Below are 18,472 nucleotides of genomic sequence, written 5' to 3'. Positions count from 1 at the left end.
ACTAATCTCAAAAATATACAAGCAACTCCTACAGCTCAATTCCAGAAAAATAAATGACCCAATCAAAAAATGGGCCAAAGAACTAAATAGACATTTCTCCAAAGAAGACATACAGATGGCTAACAAACACATGAAAAGATGCACAACATCACTCATTATCAAAGAAATGCAAATCCAAACCACCATGAGGTACCATTTCACGCCAGTCAGAATGGCTGCGATCCAAAAGTCTACAAGCAATAAATGCTGGAGAGGGTGTGGAGAAAAGGGAACCTTCTTACACTGTTGGTGGGAATGCAAACTAGTACAGCCACTATGGAGAACAGTGTGGAGATTCCTTAAAAAACTGGCAATAGAACTGCCATATGACCCAGCAATCCCACTGCTGGGCATACACACTGAGGAAACCAGAAGGGAAAGAGACACGTGTACCCCAATGCTCATCGCAGCACTGTTTATAATAGCCAGGACATGGAAGCAACCTAGATGTCCATCAGCAGATGAATGGATAAGAAAGCTGTGGTACATATACACAATGGAGTATTACTCAGCCATTACAAAGAATACATTTGAGTCAGTTCTAATGAGGTGGATGAAACTGGAGCCTATTATACAGAGTGAAGTAAGCCAGAAAGAAAAACACCAATACAGTATATAATGCATATATATGGAATTTAGAAAGATGGTAACAATAAGCCTGTATACGAGACAGCAAAAGAGACACTGATGTATAGAACAGTCTTATGGACTCTGTGGGAGAGGGAGAGGGTGGGAAGATTTGGGAGAATGGCATTGAAACATGTAGAATATCATGTATGAAACGAGTTGCCAGTCCAGGTTCGATGCACGATACTGGATGCTTGGGGCTGGTGCACTGGGACGACCCAGAGGGATGGTATGGGGAGGGTGGAGGGAGGGGGGTTCAGGATGGGGAACACATGTATACCTGTGGTTGATTCATTTCGATATTTTGCAAAACCAATACAATATTGTAAAGTTTAAAAATAAAATAAAATTAAAAAAAAAGAAATATAAGATATACAAATATGTACAAAGTATGTAACAATGTATTTATAAATTTTAAAATTATTTACTCATAAATGTAAACATTGGAATAAATTTATATTCTAGAGTAAAGAAATAATATTAGACAAGATGCTCGTGAAGAAGGGTAAAGACTAATTATTAAGCTATCATAATTAGGACAGTGTGGTACTGGTGCAGGGAGAGATTAGAGATCAATTAGAAAGAATTAATGGCCCCAAACAGAAACTACAACATAGCGCAGGAGGCACTGCAGATCTGGGGGGAAAGTGGGGCAGGACAATAAATGACGTTAGAATAATTAGTTGTCACTTTGAGAGAGAAAAAAATTCATTAGATGTCTACTGCATATTATACACAAAAATCTATTTCAGAAAATGGACTTACTACAAAAGGTAAAACTTGAATACACTTTAGAAGAAAATATCTTTCTGGTTTGGGGGCCAGGAAGGATTTAGTAAATAAAATTTTAAGATGCTAGCTGTAAAAGAAAAACATTATAAGTTTAACTATATTAAAATTTAAAAATTCTGTTCATTAAGAGAATCATGAAAAAAGTAAAAGCATAAGACACAAACTGGAAGAAAATATTTGTGGCATCTGTAACTAAGTACAGATCATCATGTAGAATATATAAGGAAACCAGGCAAAATAATGAAAATATGATAAAACAACAATAATAAAAATATAATAAAACAATTCATTAGAAAAATGGATAAAAAGTTTGGTCAGGTATCATATGAAAATATAATCTATTTCATTAACAATCAGGAAAATAAAAATAAAGACTACAGTAGAATTTCATATCATTCCAATTAAATTGCCAAAAATTACAAGGAACAATTGCTTTGGAGACGATTTTTCATTTGTAAAAATGAATATCATTTTGTAGACTCTACCACCGGCACTTCCAGTCTTAGGCATGGATACAGAATGGCCACCAAGTCTGGGAACACAGGCAAATACCTAATAGTTGGTTTATTGTTATTACTCTATAGTCCAGATAAAATAATAGCACACATATTTTCGGACTTTAGAGCTACCCTGAATGCAGTCTAGAGAATTCTTCAGTTCTAATTAAACATGGAGATGTGTAAAATCCTTCCTTTCCCAGCTCTCTCTTTGCTTAGGTTCTTGAAAAACATCTTTGGGAACTGCAACATGTATACCTGTGGCGGATTCATTTTGATATTTGGCAAAACTAATACAATTATGTAAAGTTTAAAAATAAAATAAAATTAGAAAAAAAAAAAAACTCCCTAGCAAAGCTGATGAAACAGTGAAATCTATATAGACTCTCTCTCATAAAAAATTCATGGATGATTTAAGGGGGTTGACTGCCTTGCTGAAGTCCTTCTATGCACATCTAATGGTCTGTGTTTCCTGGATTAAGAACTGGATTAGTAACTAAGAACTGCTGTAAATCATTCTCTTTACAGCGTTAGAGCTTAAGGCACTGACATATTGGCCTCCATCCATGAACCATACTTCTTCAGGTTTTGATTCTAGACCCTTGTCCCTTCTTCCAGGTTTAGGAGTCAGCCTTTTGAGACTGCTGAACATCAACAAACCTTATTCCTTTCAAGGACAGAGAAACACTGATTCCATAACTAGCTCCATGGGCGCTCAGGCCTACAGGCCCCAGCTCAGCGGGCATGATCACACAAGAGGGTTGTGTCAGGCACGCTTCTGTGGCGTATTAGAGAGTCCAGCAGGTAAAACAACATTCCTGAAGAATGTTGATACGAATAATATAAACAACCTCACACCTGAATCCAGGCTTTCCAGAGTGAGTTACCCCAAATCCAGCAATTCTAAGGAAGTAAAATGAAGTCATACCATCCTTCCAACTATCTCCAGTAAGAAAGGACAGGTTCAATTTCTACACTGCAGTTATATTCATAGCTCATTATCAAACATTCATATTTTTCATAATTGCTAGGATGGGATGGTTGGATGGCATCACTGCCTCATGGACATGAGTTTGAGCAACTCTGGGAGATAGTGAAGGACAGGGAAGCCTGGTATGCTGCAGTTCATGGGGTCGCAAAGAGTCAGACATGACTGAGTGACAAATAGCAACAATGATAAATGTGAAAATATAAAATTACTGAGGGCTTGGTTTGTCTTGCATATTTAATTATTAATTGCAAAACACTATAGGAAATATAATGCCTCATCTTAGGAGGAAGACAAAGAGACTCTAAGAGTATTGTTCTCAAGTCAGACAGGCTGTGCCATTTATTACCACTTACTTGCTATGTAACCTTGATCAAGTCTCAACTTCAGCATCCTTGCATGTAAAAGAAAGATGATAATAGTACCTGTCTCATAGGGGCACTATGAGAATAAGATGAGATAATACTTGTAAAAAGCATAGGTCAATGTCTGGCACATGGAATGCAATTTAAAAAGTGAGCTTTTCTTAAAATTAACACCCCATTCTTCATCATTTAGATCCATACCCCCTTTTTCAAAATATTTTTTTAAGCTGTGGTACTTGTTTTAATTTGTCCTTAACAGAGAAGCTAAAAGTATATCATTTTCAATTCTCTTAAAGAAGTGTTTCACAGACACTGATCAGTTCTTAGGACAAAAATAAACATGATGCCAGTAAACCCTAGGTAGGTTGGCATTGTGATGATACACCTATGTGACCATGAAAGTGGAGACACTGAGTCAACAGTAAAGGAATAGCTCTCAAAGCTGGAGGAAACGAATAGCAAAATAATTCAAATACATGGATTTTATTTAAAAGCAGAGACATATTTTAAATATTTCTTAAGTGATAAAATGGGGGAGACAACTAGAAAAGATGAACAATTTAACCTTAAAAAAATGTTTAAAAATTTCTTCGACTTTATTCCCAGGGGGATATTGTTAAACTTTCCCATGTAAATTGAAAGATGACTTACACCTAATTTTTTTAAATGAAATGAAGTTAATAAAACTTAAGAGCTTTTTCATTTAAATGGACTCAACAATCTCAAATCCTATAGAACATCTGAGTCCAGCTCTAGCACTAACCTGTAGTTTGGTTACAGGGTTTACCAGGAGAAGATCATGGCCCACAGGCTGAGTTTTCATGCATATTCCACAATCACTCTTCATGATCTTCACATCCTCATACATTTCTGATCCTGAGATTCACGGGCATCTGTCAGCTGACTCTCCAGCACTCCAGTTCCCACATTCTCTTACATCACTCTGTGAGACTGATCTCCAACATGGAAAATTGCACAATATTCCTAATACCCACCAGGACTAACACACTTTATAGTATGTAAAATCCAACTTCTTCATCCCTCTTCACTAAATCACTACGCAGGATCTACCCACTTTTTAAAATTATTCTCAGCCTCCATTCTAACTGATTGTCCTCAGTCCCTCCTCTTGCCTATTTTATCCAAATATAAATATATCTGCATAAACTCAGGCATTCCTTCTTCCCCTTAAAAATGTGGACTTCTTTTTAGATGGGATTCTTGATAAAAATCTCTCATGTCTATGAGAACTTTTAAGGGGATAAATAAAGAAACATGTGGCATGTTAGTAAATATTTATTCTACCATTTTATTTTTTATTTTAATATTTTAAATGTTTTGTGCTAATAAAAATAGAAGTAAAGCAATTTTTTGGCATGAAGAATATGACTCAGGAGCCAAACTATTTGGTTACTAATAACAGCCCTACTACTTATACTGTGTTATTCTCTGAACCTCAGCTGTCTCAACTGTTAAATGAGGGTAATAATAGTATCTACTTAATAGGATTATTTGGAGAATTAAATGAAATAATCCTTGTAAAGCAGTTTTTAAAAGGGCATGGTACATATCAAGCTTTCAATAAATGTTTGTTGTATTGTTCTTGTCACTATTAATTTATCAGGAGAATAGAACTGGTTGTTTTCTAAGATTTAAGTTTAAATTCGAGTGATTCACAAAATGGGAGTTACCAAATTATGAAAGTATCATTTTGGTCTGAATTTAAGTGTGTGCCTTTCCTTCAGTGAACTTCCCTGGTGGCTCAGTTGGTAAAGAATCCGCCTGCAATGCAGGAGACCACCTGTAATACAGTAGACTTGGGTTCAATCCCTGGATTGGGAAGATCCCCTGAAGAAGGAAATGGGGGATTTCCTTATCTAAGAGACCCACATTGTTTGTCGTGGGATTTATTATGTAATTTAGTTGCTTTAAGCATAAATAAAATTTATCTTAGGTGCTGCTTATGGAATGTTTTGAGCATACCTATAAATTAAGCTGGGGCTTGCCAGGTGGCTCAGTTTTAAAGAATGTGCTTGCCAATGCAGGAGATGTGAGTTTGATCCCTGGGTCAGAAAGTTCCCCTGGAGAAGGAAATGGCAACCCATTCCAGTATTCTTGCCTAGATAACCCCATGGACAAAGGAGCCTGGTGGGCTACAGTCCATATGGTCACAAGAGTTGGACATAACTTAGTGACTAAACCACCACTAACTTCACTTCAAAATTTTTGAAATTGTATCTGGAGAGCAGCATAAAACAATGATTGTTTGTCATCATACAGTACCCTGAGCAATCGAACCTGCCAATGTTCTTCCTCTGTTTCTGCCCATCGCACAAGTGTGGAGTCACCCATCATTTCCCAGGGACTGAATCCAATGGAGATCTACCTCTGTCCCACTTAACCACTCCTGTGTTATACACGGTCCACCCTCCGTCTACCTTTTTCTTTGTTTTCCAGACATTCCTTGCTGGTTTGCTTCCTGTTTATTTGGCCCAGTACTTCGTAGTCTTTTGTGGGCACCTCTCCCCTTCTTCAGATAGTGCTGTTGCCCGGATACCTACCTTTCTCACTCCACATACTTGCTCTGCATGACCTCATTCTCTCAGGATTTCAATAAATTAATGATTCGATATCCATCTTTACTGCCACTGCCTGATACTAAGCCCTCATCATTTCCAACCTAGCTTGGAAATTGTCTCAAGAAATAGTCCCCTTGCTGCCTTTTTCCCACTTCACATGGCCACCAGAATGACCTTCCCAAAGTGTAAATCTGATCTTGTCACTCTCGAGCTAAAGCTCTTTAAGGGTTTCCTTTACCTTGCTGCATAAGATCCTAAAATCTTTAACTTATCTATCCCTTCTGCATTTCAATCTAATGATCCACAATAGGAAGGCACCCTATAAATTTTTGTTGTTCAAGCAAAGAACATGGTTCTAAAGGTTTTGCCAAGCTGCATATCTTACTCAAATCACTTTCTATTATAAATGGTTAACTGTGGCCTTAAAAATCAATTAGAAGAGTTTCTCAGCTCCAATAAATACATATTACTGGATCTCTTGAACTGAAATTTTTAAGAACAAGTCAATTACATACAATGCATGCATGTTAGTATACACACACACACACACACACACTATATATTGTGCTTTACAAAAGAGATGTATAGAGTTTTAATAATAGCAAAAGCATGTTATGTAAATGCACAAACAAGTATACTTGAAGTCAGTTATGCAAGGAAACAGAGTAATAATGAAACTGATTATGCCATAATTTTGGCTACAAGTTTAGAATTTAGATCTATTATAAATTTCAGATTTCCATATTATAGAACTGATAAAAATCAATCTTTGCTATAAACTGATAAGTATCTGTTGAAAGTTTACACATCTCAGAGTCTTGAGTCGATGTATAGGAACAATGATTAGGGATGTGTAGGAATTAAAGATAAATTGTTAAATAAAGAGAGGGTGATAGCAAAAGCTGCTGGATCAAGAGCAGCAGTTTTTAATTTTGTCCTGACCAAGGTCCTACTACTTATAGATGGTGAGACTGAAACAATTAATTAGCCTTTCAAGATGTTACATTTCTCATCTTCAGAAGGAAGAGTTTAATCACACAGATCTCTGAGGCCCTTGCCAGATTTGAAGTTTGAATATTTAGCTATGGCATACTCACAGAGCAGAAAAGCCCTCCCTTGAACAAGCTTCCAGAAGGATCCAATGCACTGTGACTCTCAATCACAAACAGTTGATAGACCCCTTAGTTGTCCAGACTTTATGAGGGTCCCCAGTCTACATCTCTGCAAGCCTCCAGCTTCAGCTGTTAAAATCTTCAGCTTCCTCACTAACTTAACCATGCTGGACATTTTCATATAATGTAGCCTGAGTTGTTCTAGGCTTGAACCAATAAAAATTTAAGAGTGAATTCAACATAACCCCCCTTACTCCCCATTTTCAGGTCCAAGTAATGATAGCTCCTTAGCCTTCCAGTGACACACACTAAACACTTCATAAGGAAAGGGCTGGGTGAGTGACTAATGTGTGTTTTTAGCCTCAGTTTCTTGTTTTAGGGATATAACAGCTGTATGCAGTAAAATTTCAGGGTAGAACTGGCTGTATTAGACAATTTAAGACATCCACACCATCATAGTCAGAGCAGCTGGATGTGTTTTCTACAGCAGAGATTTAATGTATTGGATAGAATTGTAAGTGAATTGGATTGGCTTCACTATTTTGCACCACATTCTGCTTTATGATGAGTTGCAAGCCAGAGTTTGGGGCTCACAGCATAACCAATAAAATATAATGAGAAAAAAACAAGTCTGCATTCTACAGTGTATCGACCAAAAAGCCATCCCAGCATTAAACAACTCTGCTGATATTTAGAAATGTCTGTCTCAGACTGCTCTCTTGTTAACTTTCCCTTAGAAAGAAAACCCCTGACATATATTACTATTGTAGTCCTGTCAAATTCAGGTAAGATCCTGCAAAGATGGAAAAAGAATACAGTGTGTGCTTATCTGCATTATTTATGCCAAAAAAAGGCAATGTGCTTCACATAATTCAAACCAAATTAGCCACATTGTCTAAGTCAGAAGTTCAAAACTCACAGAGAAAATCCAACAATCTAATTCTAGTTTGCTTTGATTTGAAGCCTTGTGTTTCTCAGAAGACATGCAAGCCTTGGAATTGAGTCAGAAAAAAGTGTCAAAATGTGATATACTGAAAAAAAAAAAAATTCACCCACACAGTGTGAGGCCAGGAAATGTGAGATTGGCCCCACAGCCTTCTGGAACTTAAGCTCCAAATGTCACTTACCCTATGACGATGCAGGAGATGGCCGTTCCCAAGAAGGCATATGTTAAAATAGATCCCAAGTTTTGAAAAAAGTGTCTCTGGGGAGGAAAAGATAGATTTCATATAGTACATCGGATTTTTTCTTCTTAGCATAACAAGAAATAAAAACAAATGCATGTGTTTTCACAGCCTCTCCCTTTCCTCACTGTTAAGGCCGATTTTGTTTTTGGAGCCTCAGTTGCTGGCCTTATTGTACAAAGATAACTTAACTGATTTACACTGTAAAGGACAGAGGTTGCCAACAAATAGGGAAAAAATACATCTGGAAAGTGACATGTCAGAACTGGCTGGCCCTGAGAGAGGAGGAAGGGATTGGGGCAATGGTCAGGCAGGACTCTGGAATGATTAAAGGAAGACAGAGTTTTTAAGAAGTTTTGTTGTCACTGAAACCCCTTTAGCACTTTAAATATACTGTTCTAAAAGATTTAAGTTGCCGTTTGACTTTTATTGGATCTCTGATTTACTGTTTTTCTGAAAGTGATGAAACCAAACCTTAATCACCTACAACAGTTTATTTTAATGAATCACACAAAATGATGCTTAGTCTTGGGGCTTGGATGAAGAAGGATGAGCGGAATAAATCCAGCTTTCTAAATCTTTTCAAACGCTTGCTTGGAAAAACTCCCTTCCAGTTCTGTAAATGGTAGTTAAGTAGCCAGAACTGACAGCAAGAGGGAGCCCAAAGTACACAAGAAAATCAAGTCTGTACTGAACAAGTAAAGGCTGCTGAAGCCCACAGGCCAAAGGGAGGAGAGCCCTAGGAATCTCTGGAGTTAGGGGTGGGCAGCAGGAAAGCAACCACATTAACTCTGCATCTCAAAACTCATTCAGACTGGAGCCTTGATCTTTGGCCCTGGGGAGGCTAGCATGTAGATGTTGGTGTGAATTACTAATTTAGGAAATGTACATGTTGAGGCTACACATAAGTCATGTTTTGCAAGTGCAAAAAATGCGAGACTCAACTTTCTATAAACTCAATGTTAATTAAAAGCAAACTCTTTGGTTATAATCATCTAGAATAATATTGCCCAATAGAAATATAATGTAAACCATATATGTCATTTAAAATGACATATGTAAAAAAATAAAATGACATATGTACTTTTCTAGTAGTCATATTAAAATAAGTTTTTAAAAAGTAAAATGAACATTGATAATACAATGTATTCAAAAATTATCATTTCTACATGAAATAAATATAAAACATTGTAGAAATATTTTACATTCTTTTTTTATACCGAGCCTGTAAAATCCAGTGCATATTGTATACTTAAAGTACATCTTCATTCAGACTAGTCAAGTTTCAAGGGCTAAATAGCTGCATGTGACTATCAATCAGTATACTGGACAGAGCCAGTTTAGAATTCTAAGCATGTCAGATTTGAATCTGCATCACATAATCTAAAATAATGGTATTTTTACCAAATAGGTAAACACGTAAAATAAAATGATGCTTTTTTTTTTTTCATTAGTGCTGGCAAGATTCTCTACTTAATGATAAAAGAAAAAAACAATCACTGTATATTTACCTTCTTTAGACTATATCCAGCATGAAATATAATTGGCGGCAGTAAAACATTGAAGAAGATTTCTGGATCAAATGTCATCTGCCAAAAAAGACAAATATGTAGTTAGGAAGATGCTCTTTTGGGCTAATAAAAATAAATTTAAAAAAAGTTACAGTTGTCTTTGCTAAAGTTGTATGAGACATATCAACATGCTATTAAATTAGTAGAGATAAAAATAAGAGAAAATGCAAACTTAGAAATTTATGATTGAGTATAACTTATAAAGTAATATTTTAAATGTAAAACTTATGTTCCATTCTGTAGCTAATATGAACAACATAAAATCTGAATGAAACCTTTCTAGGCAAAGAAAATTTTTTGCTTTTATTTTGATTAGCTATTCATTCTTCATATTTTAAAAGCTTTTATTCTATTTTATTTTTTTCTGGTTGAGGGGATTGGTAGCGTTCAAACATTTTAGCTTCAGACAGGATTTATTTAAAATTTTCCCAAATAAAAACATTTTTAGAAATTTAGTCTTAGTTTTCCCTACTTTATCCTATTCCAAAGTTCAAAATATTTTCCAGACTCTGGAAAAACACATTTGAAAGAGAAACAGGATTTTTCTAGTGTTTGTTTATTGGCTTTTACTTAAATGGTAAAATAAACTTGGCAAAAATTCCTTAGTGTGAAGTATGATGAAATGAGATGTAGAAATTCTTGAATCCAATACATGCTCTGTGCTGAGTAGTCTGAAAATGAAAACTAATTTAATCTTTAAAAGCTTCCTTAGATTCATCCTCTTCTCTACTTCTCTCACACTCCGTCTTTCGCTCTCATACGCACACACACACACACACACACACTGCCATTCATTATTTCTCCACTAAGGCCTTCTTACCATTACAACACTCATCAAAACCTTTCAGACGTACAGGTCTTACAACTACACTTTCTATACTTTTTTGCCCGAATTCTTGCTCATTCTGAAGCTGATTCTCAAAAACTACTTCTCTCTGAAGCATGCTGATTTCCGCAGTTAAAACCGACTGTACTTTCTTCTGTGCTCTTTCAGCATTCTATACCCTCCCTTGTAGCATATATTTCATAACATAATTTATCAGTTTCTGTTTGACTGTCTCTTCCACTAGACTGGGGACCCATCAAGGATCACAGTGATGCTTTGGTCAATTCTGTGTTGCTTTCACCCTCCCAGGGCTAGCTTATTGCTCGATACGTTTTTCTCAATTGGGAAAAAAATTAATTGCCTTTGAAAGTCAAATCTAGTAAAATAGAGTGAATTATGAAAAAGTGAAAATGTTAGCCACTCAATTGTGTCTGATTCTTGCGACCCCATGGACTGTAGTCTACCAGGCTCCTCTACTCATGGAATTCTCCAGGCAAGAACACTGGTTGCCGTTCCCTTCTCCAGGGGATCTTCCCCACCTACGGATCAAACCCAGGTCTCCCACATTGCAAGCAGATTCTTTACCATCTGAGCCACCAGGAAATTAATTTTATATATATATATATATCCCTAAAAACCTTACATATCACAGGTAAGAATTACTTAAGTAAAAATTAAGAAAAGCTTTTCTTAACTCCACTATTTACTTTGGGCCTAATTGAGCATTGCCAGAGTCCCTCTTCTCCCTTCCCCACACTGGCTCCTTGACTCTACCCATCTAATATTCGGGAAGGGGTAGGCTGGGGAAGTAGGAGCCATGTAACTCAGTTGGGTGCCCACTTATAAACCTAGTTATTCTCTCACTGATGCCACAACCTCTTGGACCAGTGAGTATTCGGGTAGATCAGCTTGGCCCATCCATAGCTTTCTTGTGCCTCTCATGTTTCTTCATCTTTAAGATGAATACAATAATTTTATACCTAATTTCTAAGGTGGTTGGAAAAATTAAGTGAATTAATACTTGTAAAGCTCTTGCAGCATTGCCTAACATCTAGCAAGCACTTTTAAGAATTCATTACTAAAGAAAAGGAAATATCTGAATTAATATGGTAAAGTTATATGATTTGAAGAAACTGCCCCATTGTCAGGAACTCTTAAGTGTTACAGCTGTGCAACATTTGGGCAAAGAGATTACTTCTCCTTCTAAGTTTACTCTTTTTTTCTAAGATTATCTAAAACACCATTATTGATCTATTTTTGAGGCCTCTTCAAGAGTCTATCAATTGCATATTTGAAGGCTTTTGCAAAGAGATGTATTTCTGTGTTCTGGAGGAGTGAAGCCATATAGCTGTGATCTGTGATCATCTGGAAGAGAGGATTACAGTGGCACAACATCTTGGGCAGAAAATCCCTCGCCTCTGCAGTTTTTCTGCAAAAATAAGGTTAATCACTCAACCAGAACATTTCAATAATCAGAGTGCCCCATTCCCTGCATGCAGGTTAACTAATGTGCTATTGAATTATATTTTCTGGAGCAGGCAGATGAAACTGGCAGGCTGAGAATGGCATGCAGAGTACGAGGATTTATTTGTATATACAAAACAGATTTGTGTTCCTTTCAGACTTGCTATAAGCTTAGGAACTGCTAAATCAGAGTTCTGGGAGTATCTCCAAACCCAGATAATTTCTCAGAAATGGCTGGATCTGCCACTGCACCAGCCTCCAGATGGCGGTTCCACATGCCATCTTCTTCAGACTTTGTGTTCAAATCATGGCCTTGGAGGTGAGACTGGTTTAAAAGCCCAAACAATTAAAAGTTTTCATTATAGTATGAGGGGGGAAAAAAATCTAAGAGAGGTGTGTAATGGAAGGACAGAAAGCTAAATACACATTTCTTAAAATACAAGTTTTAGAGACCCTACCATCCAACAGAACTTTGTGTGATGGTGGAAGTATTCTGTTACTGTCCTGCCCAATAGAGTAGCCATGGGTCATATGATCTATTGAGCAATTGAACTGGAGACTACTGGAACGGAGGGACTGAAATTTTTATTTTTCTGTGGCCAGTAACTATGGGACAGTATATTTACAGACAGGTACTAGAATTTAAAACTTCAGACCATTCAGTTTTTAGATGGTTTATCGCCCTACATAAGGAATGATTAATTTGGAGCAACAGACCTGCCACTCAAATGGTAGAATTATGACTGCGTCATGAAAACTGAGATTTTAAAATATTGGGATTCAATTCTTAAAATATCAGATAGTATGAGACATAAAAATACCAGTATGTCCAACCACTACAAGGGTGCAGTAGTTTTATCTATTATCTCAAATCTGCACTAGTGTTTGGCTAGGAATGGCCCAGACATACATTCAGAGAGATAATCAACTTGGAAACTTCCAAGAGTAGAAAGGAAAGCTACCAAGTTCAACTCTCAAGGTCATCAGAAGGTTATAGATACAAAATTCTGTTTGGGCTTAAGTATTAAGGTATCCAGTGACTCAATATGAATTACCTGGGAAAAAGTATGTGTTCTATGCAACTACTAACTAAATAAGCACTAAAACAACCACTTTAATGGGGGACTGTGATTTATGTGGCATATTCCTTCCAAAGAGGCCTTTTAAAAACATTGTTTCATCAACTCTGACAGCATTCCTGCGTGGTAGCTGGCAGATGCAATTATGCCCTTTTTCCAGAGACAGGAGAAGAAATGAAAGGCATGCCCGGTGTCAATCAATGTGACAGGGATATCACTGGGAACGGGGTGTGTATGCCTGGGCAAACTAAACGTGTGCTTTTCAGTTGAGAACTGGGCTAACATAACTGCTTAAACCAAGATTTAGGAGTGTTTAAGAGAGGTTGGCACTCAGAAATAGGCTTCATTATTTTGGCAATTCCCGACTCCTTTGGAAAAATAAAAGTAGTTAACACAATAATGTGTTTGCTTATCTGCAATGATTTGTTCATTAGAAATCTAGTGAGCCCCTTCTCTGCTGCAATCCAGAGTTCTTTAGAAGACAGATAGCACTCTGGGCTTGCTGACCCTGCAGGGAGCCTTGATCTTGAAGCAGCACATGAGCTGGGTTTTGAAGGATGAATAGAAGCCTCTCCATGGGGCACCAACATACAAAACCATGCTCCCTTGTCTGCCCTGGGAGCACTGGGCCAGGGTTCACCAAGCCACAGGGGAAACTGGCGGCTTCCTGAAGTTTCAGTTATACTTAAGAGCAAGTAGTTTGAAATATTTTGAATATTTTAAGCATGCAGATATACTTAAAAGTGAAAATCAAAACTTGCATGCATTTTTAATATATATAGAAGACTTCAAAGAAATCTTGGCTTGCTTAGGGAAGGCAGCTCTAGACAACATAAGAATGAGTGTTTCCTTTCCTCTGCCCTAGGTTATGCTTTGGTGTGAGGTACCAGAGGGGGTAAAAGATGAATAACTTCAGAATATATAATGAAAATATACCACCTACAAATTAGATGAGCTTTGTCTACTTACTTAATCTCTCTGAGCCTCAGTTTCCTCATTTGTAATTTGCCTACCTCCTAGACTTGCTTTTTATGATTAGATGTAATAAGAGATGTAAAGGGGTCTACGTGGTACCCAACACTGATTGTTTCTCAAGAAATGGTCACTGTTCTTGAATTGAAATGAAAGAAACTATTGACACAATAGATTGAGGATTGGAAGCACGAGGCACAGAAATATTCATTCAAACACAGAGAAAAGTAGAAATGTTTTACCCAGCAAGATTAAACAATAAAATGGCTATTGAGAGTATAAATTTGTATAACTTTTTAGTAGGGTAATTTAGCGACAGCTATCAAAATGTCAAATATCCATACTGTTTGATTCAGCAACACCTAATTTGAGAATTTATCCCACAGATATGCTTGCAAATGTGTGAAATGACATAAGGACAAGAGTGTTCATTGCAGATGGATGAATGGGAAAAAAAGAAAACATTGAGGATGGCTGAGCCACAGACTGGTTAAAAAATCACAGTATACAATTGAGCCTTGATCAGGGTAGGGGAGTGCCGACTCCCCATGCTCGAAAATCTGGGTATAACTCACAGTTGGCCCTCTGTATATGAGATTCTTCTCTTTCTGCAACTCCTACTTATCTATGATTCTGCCTCTGCAGATTCCACCAACTGTGGATCATGTAGGACTGTGGTATTTGCTATTGAAAAAAATCTGCACATAAGTGGACCCACACAGTTCAAACCTGTGTTGTTCAAGGGTCAACTACAATCTGTAAAACTGAATACTATGCAACTGTTAGAAAGGCTGAGGAAACTGTCTAGGAACTGATATAGCTGCTTTCTAAAATTTGTTGTGAAGCTAAAACAGCAAGGTGTAAAACAGTCCATCTGGCATGTGTAATAAAACTTGCTATGTTCTCACCACACTTCTTTTCTTTTCTGTCCTGGACAGATACCTAGACTACATTTCCTTGTCATCGTGTGTGACATACGACAAAGGTCTGACCAGTTGAATATGGATAACAGTAATATAAGTAACCCTGGTCTCTAAAATCCCCTAGATGTCCTATGTTCTCTGTCTTTAGAGACCTTTCCAACCCTGGTCTATAAAATCCCCTAGATCTCCTATGTTCTCTGTCTTTCTGCCATTGTTAGTTCCCAGAGAACATCTGGCAGAGGTCCCAAATACTAGGGAGTGGCAGAGCCACTAGATTAAAGGAAGCTGGAAATGATTACTGGCCTCTGGAGAAGACTGCAAAGGCCACAGTGGATTTGAACACAAGCAATAAATAAACTTTAGTGTACTAAGTTGTTGAGATTTGGGCTTCCCTGATAGCTCAGTTGGTAAAGAATCCGCCTGCAATGCAGGAGACACTGGGTTTGATTTATGGGTTGGGAAGATCCATTGGGGAAGGGATAGGCTACCCACTCCAGTATTCTTGGGCTTCCTTGTGGCTCAGCTAGTAAAGAATCCGCCTGCAATGTGGGAGACCTGTATTCGATCCCTGGGTTGGAAAGATCCCCTGGAAAAGGGAAAGGCTACTCACTCCAGTATTCTGGCCTGGAGAATTCCATAGACTGTATAGTCCATGGGATTGCACAGAGTTGGACATGATTGAATGACTTTCACTTCACCTCACATTGAGATTTGGGGGTAGTCTGTTAAAGTATTTGGCCTGTTCCAAGATTTATGTGGAAAAGGAGGAAGTGTAGAATATTTACCTGCATATTATATATATATGTGTGTGTGTACACACACATACTATTGTAAATTGTATATATACTATCATATATGTTATATATGGGGCTTCCCTGGTGACTCAGATGGCAAAGAATTCATGGGCAATGCAGGAGACCTGGGTTCGATCCCTGGGTCAGAAAGATCCCCCAGAGAAGAAAATGGCAACCCACTCTAGTATTCTTGCCTGGAAAATTCCACAGACACAGGAGCCTATTGGGCTATATAGTCCATAGGGTCACAAGAGTCGAACTTAGTGACTAAACCACCATTGTTACCATGTTCTATATATATATATATATATATATATATACAATCAGTTGCCTCTGGGGAGACCAGGGATTAGAACTTGGTGGCAGGAAGGGTGGTGGCTTGGAGAAGGCTTTTCTGTATTTACTTAGGGAAGGATGACTCTCTTCGCCCTGGCTTTTATCTATAGATACAGAGTGACTGCTGCTTAGTGCAGTGCATCCAGGATTTTTGCCATCATTACATACACACAGAAAGTGATTATATTTGGTCAGTGGAGGAAACTGTGGGGAAATTAGGGTCCTGGTAAGACAATTCAGGGCTAAAAGGATGAGACTGGGACTCTGACCATTCTCAGCCCAAGGATGAAGGGATTTAAAGCCTGTGGAGCAGCTGTAATCCATCAGCACATCAGCTGGGGAGCGCCATACAGAATTGAATACTCCTGGCCCTCATTTCATCATAGTTCACTCATCCTCCCCAGGACACAGAGAGTGACCAATCTAAGTTGGAGAAAAGAAATTGAGAGTGTGCATCTCAGCCTCCTCTCTCTCCATGTTGAAATCAGCCTGTTTGCTCAAAGTGGATGCCCCTAGCTCCTCCCAAACATAGGGAAGGCTTTCTGTCCAGCTGGATCTGTGGCTGGTTTGATAAGTCTTTCTAATTCTGGGGCTAAAGATGAGCAAGCCAGCTTACAAACTGAGCCTCATTATTTTACCTAGCTTTTGATCTCCATCTTTCTCATTGCTGTATCTATGTCTCAACTAGCTCAAAATCAGATGGGCAACTCTACCTCAGCAACAACAAAAATTTTAATAAATACTATCAACTAAAAACTCAGATTGGCATAAGAGATGACACTGAATAACTTTAAGTATCATTAACTTTAAGATTTCAACATACCCTTTTGTACCTTTTGAATGTGAGCCACATGAATGCATTACCTACTCAAAAAATAAATTGAAGTAATTCCCCCCAAAAAAGATGTCTCAGGTAGATTGGTTTGAAGGGCCCTAAGTAATTGGCCTGGATGAAGGGAAACCATTATCAGGCCACGGTTGCCAGAATGAGCACAAGGTAACAACAATGTGAATGAAGGTGTTTATCACAGAATGGAAAGAAAGAAACAGACCCAGGAGACATTCATCCATTCAACAATATTTACTGAGAATAAGCCAGGCACATGGCAAGGAGGAGCAGCAGAGCTTGCAGGTAAAATAGAGAGGCAAAAATAATGATAAAAAAAGAACAGAAGGAACCCATATTTTTGCACTTAGCAGTATGGATGAATAAAAAATGATTGAAGAGAAGCTGACTTGGCAGAGGTAAGAGGAGTCAGGAAAGCTCAGGACTAATTGAAGTCTTGGTTCCTTGAGTCTGAGGTGTCTGTGACACACTTGGAAATACATGCTTGGGGACAGGTGGGCCAAGGAGAAACGGTTCAAAATCATCAGCATAGAGGAAAGGAGTTGTCAAGTATAGGCAGGACCTTTGAAGGAGTAAGTACTATAGGAAAGAGAAGAAAATCAAGAACAGACCCTGGGATGGGAAGAGGTGGTACTATCATGGGAAAGGACAATGAGTGAGCAATCATGAGACAAGCAGAATGAGGGTCAGGGCCACAGAAAACTAAGGAGAAGTGTGGTATAAGAAGGAGGTGCTCTTCCCTGTACAAGACTGCAGATTTAGCAAGTAAAAATACACCCAGTTTAATGGGAACTTCAGATAAGCAATAATTTTTCAAAACAGTTTCTTAGCACTGCATTTGGGATATGCTTTGCTCAATTATTTGTTACTTACCTGAAACTCAATAAACAGAGAAGCAAAAATAGTAAGGGGCTTCCCTGGTGGTTCAGCAGTAAAGAATCTGCCTGCAATGCAGATGTGGGTTCAGTCCCTAGGTCAGGAAGATCCCCTGGAGAAGGAAATGGCAACCCACTTCAGTATTCCTGCCTGGAAAACCCCATGGACAGAGGAGTCTGGAGGACTACCATCCATGAGGTCACAAAAGATTCAGACATAACTGATCAACTGAAAACAACAAAATATAGAAAATCAAAAGTGAACCTGTGTTTTTGCATCTGCAGAGTACATCATGAGAAACGCTGGGCCGGAAGAAGCACAAGCTGAAATTAAGATTGCCAGGAGAAATATCAATAACCTCAGATATGCAGATGATACCACCCTTATGGCAGAAAGTGAAGAGGAACTAAAAAGCCTCTTGATGAAAGTGAAAGAGGAGAATGAAAAAGTTGGCTTAAAGCTCAACATTCAGAAAACGAAGATCATGGCATCTGGTCCCATCACTTCATGGCAAATAGATGGGGAAACAGTGTCAGACTTTATTTTTTGGGGCTCCAAAATCACTGCAGATGGTGACTGCAGCCATGAAATTAAAAGACGC

At 38.0% G+C, this 18,472-nt stretch overlaps 1 protein-coding gene across 4 annotated transcripts in view; it reads right to left on the bottom strand.

Annotated features, from left to right (window-relative positions):
• Positions 1-18,472, bottom strand: part of SLC9A9 (solute carrier family 9, subfamily A (NHE9, cation proton antiporter 9), member 9) — a 656,333-nt gene that overhangs the window by 591,752 nt on the left and 46,109 nt on the right. For all 4 annotated transcript variants that reach the window (XM_010858137.1, XM_010858138.1, XM_010858139.1 and 1 more), the window contains 2 exons: positions 9,695-9,772; positions 8,127-8,203 (listed from right to left, as the gene is read on the bottom strand). In XM_010858137.1, the coding sequence (XP_010856439.1) occupies positions 8,127-8,203; positions 9,695-9,772 (155 nt within the window). The remainder of the gene's footprint in view (positions 1-8,126; positions 8,204-9,694; positions 9,773-18,472) is intronic.

This window comes from Bison bison, unplaced genomic scaffold, assembly GCF_000754665.1.
Source record: "Bison bison bison isolate TAMUID 2011002044 unplaced genomic scaffold, Bison_UMD1.0 scf7180017864384, whole genome shotgun sequence".
NCBI lineage: Eukaryota > Metazoa > Chordata > Mammalia > Artiodactyla > Bovidae > Bison > Bison bison.
Note: the sequence above shows the minus strand (reverse complement) of the source record. Positions and strands in the feature narration are given on the sequence as shown.